At 31.4% G+C, this 7,084-nt stretch overlaps 1 protein-coding gene across 1 annotated transcript; it reads left to right on the top strand.

Moving 5' to 3' along the window:
* Positions 1-4,898: 4,898 nt before the first annotated feature.
* On the top strand, positions 4,899-5,574 carry HELRODRAFT_177658 (hypothetical protein; the record flags this gene model as incomplete). Its single annotated transcript, XM_009025804.1, has 2 exons — positions 4,899-5,262; positions 5,465-5,574. 2 exons carry the CDS (start codon positions 4,899-4,901, stop codon positions 5,572-5,574), a joined length of 474 nt encoding a protein of 157 aa, XP_009024052.1.
* Positions 5,575-7,084: the final 1,510 nt, after the last annotated feature.

Genomic DNA, 7,084 nt, shown 5'->3' with positions numbered 1-7,084 from the left:
ACTCACAGCCTGTTTTTACATTATATATATTAATATTTTCCTGTTGAATTTCTTTTTTGTTTTTATTTCTTTCTCATGTATTTAATCATATTATTATTACAAGTTAGGTTTTAATTAATTCTCATGTGGATCGACAGTGGCAGATTTTGAGGGGTTGAAGAGGCACTGGTCCGCCCCGTTGTAAGCAGTTTTTCAATAGAAGTCAGTAAAATCGTTCAAAAAAAGTCGTCAACCTCACTACCACAAGTGTTGGCCTCCTCCGTGATAATTTTGCCTCTCCCCCTGTTAAAGTTGTCTGGATCCGTCACTCACTGTGTATGAACCCTAGGCAAGAATTGCATAGCATTAGAATCCAATCGGAACAACCGCTGCAGAACTAAGCAGTAATATCCAAAATAATTTAGTAGGCTCGTGTTACTTTAATGTTGGATTCTGTCTGATTAGGATAGTTATTGAAAGTTAAGATAGTTATTGAAACAATATACCGCAACACAGAATATTTTATATAAGAACAAGGGCTGTACCGAAATTGACGTATTCAAATCCGACTTGGCGACAACTTTGGATACAAGTAAAACCCTGCACAAATCCACGGCCGATTCGATTTTTTGCCGGAGCCGGATTTGAGCCGGATTTAAAAATGGGCAAATTTTGATCGGAGCTGAATTTCGTTGCAGCCTTAATAAGAACCTAACAGAGTATCAACACTTACCAGTGGCCAGGCCAGAAATTCGCTCTGCAGAGGCACCCATGAGTTTTAAAAAAATTTACAATCTTTTTTTCCCTCTCACTCAATTTTTAAACTAATAAAAAACAGTAGTTTACCTCAATTTTATTTTTGCGGAGTTAGAAATGTTTTCAATCCAAATTTTTTACATTTTAGTCTTATAATTTTCACTGATTTTGTAATAATAATAATAATAATAATGAAAATGTTATTATTTTTTTATTGTTGTTATTATCGTTTCAAACAAACAGGTTGTATGTAGTAACGTCAAAACAAGCTCCAAAAACAAAACGTTTGGTTAATTTATGGGCTGAAAGATGATGACGGTGATGATGGGGATGGTGATGATGGGGATGGTGATGATGGGGATGGTGATGATGGGGATGGTGATGATGGGGATGGTGATGAAAATGATAATGATAACGATGATTATGAAAGTTGTGATTGTGATGACGATGACGAAAATGATGGTGATAGTAATGGTGATGATAAATTTCCTTTATTTGATGAAGATTATGACGATGATGATGGTGGTGATGAAGACAATGAGAATGGTAATGAATGATGAGGATGACAACAATGACGACAACGATGGTGATGATGATGATGATGATGATGATGGTGATGACGATAATGTTGATGGTGGTGATGATGATGATGATGATGACGATGATGATGATGATGATGATGATGATAGATAATGGAACGTTTGCTTGAGGCGGTTTAGAATGCAATTAGGTTAAAAAGCTTTCGATAATTCGATAATTATTTTGCTATACTCGATCAAGTATTTTTTTTGTTTCTGGTTTTACGTTGAAAAATTAATATAAATATCAAATAAATAAATCAGGATATAGGTGAAACGGTTTTTTATTTTCAAAAAAATTTTTTTTCATTAAAGATGTTTTTGTTTAAACAGTTTTCAACCAAATGAATTCACATTTACAATACCCTTGGTGTTATATACACCACACATGTCAAGATTGCATTTTTGTGCTGTGAGCGCTACCTTTCGAGTGAATAAACAAACAACATAAATTTATTAGGCAATTTATTTTGAAATTTTATACAAATTTTTATTATAACTATTGTCTTAGGGCTCTCCGTGAAGAAAAATTCACTATCTATTAACGTTTTATGACTCTCATCTCCCTTCCGTCACAAACTATTTCAAGTTTTCGAAGCCCTTCTGTAAGCGCGCCAGAATTTTTTGCCCGTCTCTCTTAAAAGATACAACTTAGTTGTTAGCAAATTAAATTGTTTTAAGCCAACTATCAGTACTGTCAAAATATTAATTATTTGGCAAACAATGGTTTTAAATTCACATCAAATACATTTAACACCGCTAAATAGTACAGATAAACATGTATAAATAACTTTATTATGAATGAAATGAAGAACACAAAATAAAACCTCACTGAAGCAAATATTTTGTATGACTTCTTATAACTTAACATAACATTTTATAAAGTTTTTTGACGGAAATTTTATAACAAAATTCTTGTTAGTTCATATTAGTTGTTTGAAATTGGAAAAGGCGAAACTGGACGTCACTTTAGATTTTTTTTCTCCCCATTCTTCCTTTGCCACAAAGTGTCACAAATTTGTCAGCCATATAAAACCATAACAGAAAATAAACTTGATCCGGTTAATTAGGCATCGCCAACACAATGGAACACACATTGAAACATTTGAATAAACACAAACAGCTCAACTTAATGCACGAAATATTCATTTAGTGAAGCCTTCTTATTTCTTTCTTCGTGTAACAAGTTTAGGCCCATATTAAACTTTATCACTAAACTGTGTGCAATGTGAATAACATTGTATGTATACCATATATAAATCTATCTTTTGTATGTTTGTATATTTAGATTGTGTGTGCACGTATGTGTGTATATGTTTATATGTACAGTTCAGGCATGTATATGTGTGTATAATATAATTCTCATGTGTTTAGCACCTAAACTATGTGTGCATACTTTTCGTCTATGATGGAGTCCCAATATTTAAACAACTGATTTGAACATTTCGACTCATTTGAGTTAGATGAAAAATATGTCTCTCTCTCTCTCTCTCTCTCTCTCTCTCTCACACACACTTCTCTCTCTTTATATATATTTATATATAATGAATTTCAAATTTAAAATGTAAATATTATCAACAACATAACGAACTGTTTTAACGTTCAAACTGTGTCATTTTTAAGCTGTTATCTGAATGATTATAGTTGCATCGTGTCTCGTTAAATAACTTTCTGCAAGTTTGTGAATTATAGTTTATAATTTTATACCTTTGTTAACAACAGTTTTAATGTTTTTTTTTAAATATATATATAAATATATATTCTTATATTATATATACATATACATGAATATATATGTGAATATATATATATATATATATATATATTGGGTTTAGACTATCAATAATATAGAAGATAGAATATTGGTATTTTTCCAATAAAGAAACACATGATTTACTTTAATTCTAAATAAGTTACAATCAAAGTCGCTGTAAAAACAAAGACACAAATACGGAACAATACTGTATAACTACACTGATGATGGCAGTTGATGCCGGAAAAAGTTCTTCTGTAGTAATAACGTTATTAATAATGTTTTGTCAAAAATGTAAAATATTAATAGTTTTTTATTTAATCTTAATAAACTTCATCAAGATGATAAAAGTCTCGTTAGAAAAATTGAGAAACTCAACTACAAGTTGAATAATGCCGAAAACGCAGTGATCTTTATAAATAATTGTATATATATATATATGTATGTATGTGTGTGTGTGTGTGTGTGTGTGTGTGTGTGTGTGTGTGTGTGTGTGTGTGTGTGTGTGTGTGTGTGTGTGTGTGTGTGTGTGTGTGGTGTAGAAACCGGTTAATTGGACCACCAGTTAATAAGAGCGTTTCGGCCAAGTCACTGTCATCCGATAAAGCGGTTTCTACAGTATATGCTTGATATTCTCAGTGGCTATGGCTCACCCCAGCAAACATTTGGCAGTTTTTGGCACTTCCGTCGAATTTCAAATTTTGACGTCATAATTTTGTTGACCTCAAAGACGCCTAGATCCAGTCCTCAATGTTTTAACAAAAATAAATTATGTATCTTAAATGTTTCTGATCATTTTTGACAATTATTTCATGTTGAAAAATTTTTATAACTATTTTTTATTATTCTTTAAAGAATCAGCATCTGACAGACGCAGATACTGTAACAGCATGTTACAGCATAACTGGCTAAATTAATCATAATTTTGCAGCTATTTCATAGTGACGAACATGAACAGTTATGTGGTTTGTGTTGAACGAATGTTTACAATTTATTAAGGTTTTTTGTTGTTTATATGTTTAAATGTTGTTAGTAGGATCAAGATTAGTTCACATTTGTATGACAAACTTTTAAAATGCATCTAATTTGTTTAAATGTTTATGAATTGGTCGAAGGTTTTTGAAATGTTTATATGTTCATGAATTGTTCGTATGTTTATGAATTGTTCATATGTTTACAAATTGTTCATACGTTTATGAATTGTTTATATATTTATGAACTGTTCGTATGTTTATAAATTGTTTATGCAATTATGAAGTGTTTTGTACAGGCAGACTGCTGTGCACTTACAATCATCAGGCACTGAGTTTGATACGATACGTTTCGCATGGTGTGAATTTTGTTGTGCTGTGGACCGGCGAGTCGTTTGAGTTCAGTTGAAATGGATTGAGACAACTGGGCAAGTAATTTTTCACGTGTTTGGAAGCTTTTTTCTGAAATTTATAGCGAGGATAAAATTATTTTTGTAACAGTTTCGAAAAATTTTTAGAATAAAGTTTAAGAAGAAAATTGGATTTATTAAATTGGAATATTATTCAATTGTGATTATCAATATAAAGTAAATGGAGTTGAGTTGTAACGCATGCATCATGCACGGGAATAACAATGACATTTTCTGACGTAACATCATCAACATGTTCGTTTGAAAAACAACATCAATAAATTCAGCACTATTTTTATCAATTTTCACTACAATCCTTGATATCTGTTGAATTGACAACAACATTAACTTCAACAACGTTTTCAACAACAACAACAACAAATATTTGCAGCCCCAACAACATCGTCAACAATCAACAACATCGTCAACAACATCGTCAACAATCGTCAGCATGTTCCACGGTAGTCAAAAAGTTGTCGAATCATTTTTCAGGAGAACTCGTTTCAGGAGATCGAAAAAGTTGAGATCATCATTTAGGGGTTCCTTCATCAACAGACCAAGCTCCGCCCACAGGTCAACTCCATCCAATCAGGATCAAGTTAGGTCAACACCAGCCAATCAGGATCAGGGCCCCACAACAACCAGGTCACGCAGTGAAAGGGCTCAGTTCAAAATAAAAATCAAGCGCAAGAAATCGAACAAGATGGCGGACAGAGTCATGAATACTAATGAGGATGTTGTTGTTGGTGGTGGGGATGATGATGATGTGGTTGACTATGTTGAAGGGGAGGAGCTACCGCTGATTGACAGGACAGGTTAGATCAGAATATTATGAAATTAATTTCTCTCTGCGCTGATCTTTGAATTTCACGTGGTTAACATTTAGATGAGTTTTGTTTAGTATTTTATTTTATTTAAACTAACAAGTTGAACTTTAACAATTTTTACTAAATTGTCGTTAACGATGTTACAAACTAAATGAGTTGAATTAATAACAAAAGAACCCGCTTTTAACAGAAAAAAATAACTCCATGACCAGCGTCCAGCATTCAATAGCATCATCATACTTAAACTTCATCAATTTAAAATCTCATCCGATCAGACTGATAAAATCTTCTCTTAAGTAAATCTGTAAGGTTCTGCTAAATTGTGCAGTTTACTGGCTGACTGGTTGAAAGCTGATCGTTAACAACTCAACCGAAACACTTAGTAAATATTTATAAAACTCTTAAAATTCATTTTATATCAAATGTGTGAGGCGATATTTTAAAACTAAATATTGCTTGTGTTTATAACGGATAATTTTTGAACTTTGAAATAACAAACTATTGTTTGTCTGTCTGTTTGTTTGTTTGCTCGATCGTTCATTTGTTCGTTCGTTCGTTCATTTGTTTGTACGTAGATGGATGTATGATTGGTTAGGAAAAAAAACTATAGGGACGGATAGACTGGTGGATTTTGACGCATTAATAACTTTATGGATGAACTGAGCAACGACTAGACAAATTAGAAAAATTAGGGTGAAAGTAAAAATTGTATGAAAGAAAAGAATGGGCGAGTGAAAGATAGAAAAACAGAAAAGGAAAAAGAGAGCAAGAGAAAGTGAAAGAGAGGGAGAGAGAGAGAGAACGAAAGAGATAAACAGGGAAAAGAATAAAAAGAACCCAACTTGATATTCTCAGATCATACAACAACCGGCTTGATGGAAAACAGATTGGAATGAAATGATATCGTCATGTGAGTGAGCGATTGAGTTGCACAGTTGAGATTTTTAACTCACTTGTTAATGCCAGTCAAGTTGTTGTTGTCGTTGTTCAATGTTAATGTTTTTGTTTTAATTAATGTTGTTGTTATTCGAATGGTGTTTGTTATAATGGTTGTTGCAATGGTTGGTGTTGTTGGAGTCTTTCTGATACCATTGCATTACTGCAATCTTCAGTTGGCTATTGTTGGCTATATTTTCAAATGAATGACCTATTGTTAATAATGACATGGCAATCTATTGTTTGTATAAATGTTTTTTCATTGCTGTTCTTAGTTTTTTTTTGTTTTATTATTATTGACGTTCATTCATTCTTTTCTTTGTCCTTTCATCATTCATTCATTCTATTGTTAGTTAGTTAGTTAGTTAATTAATTAATTAATTAATTAATTAATTAATTAATTAATTAACTCATTCATTTATTCATTCATTCAATCATTCATTCATTCATTATTAATCAATTAAATAATTATTCATATAAATCCGAACTTTGTAAATTAATAACTATAAAAATCATTTCGATTCAATTCTAAATCAGAGTGAATTCTATACAAAACATTTAGAATAAATGTTTGAAATAAAATTATTGAAAAGTTAACAACCGAAATATTATGTACCTGCCTATTGAATGTATTCTACGTTTTAACCTTGCTACAGAGATGTTTAAATACATTACATATATAGTATGTACATATGTACATTAATATAATAATATGAAACTGATAAATGCTAACATTAACCTGGTATCTTCTTATCGATAGGTTTCGCCCAACAATTTCGTTTGTTTCCAATTTTAATAAAATTTTGGGTTTTTAATGAACCACTTTTTATGGTTTAAAATTTCATTTTATTCATTTTTGAGATTTAATTTTTAA

This window comes from Helobdella robusta, assembly GCF_000326865.2.
Source record: "Helobdella robusta unplaced genomic scaffold HELROscaffold_43, whole genome shotgun sequence".
Classification (NCBI taxonomy): Eukaryota; Metazoa; Annelida; class Clitellata; order Rhynchobdellida; family Glossiphoniidae; genus Helobdella; species Helobdella robusta.
Note: the sequence above shows the minus strand (reverse complement) of the source record. Positions and strands in the feature narration are given on the sequence as shown.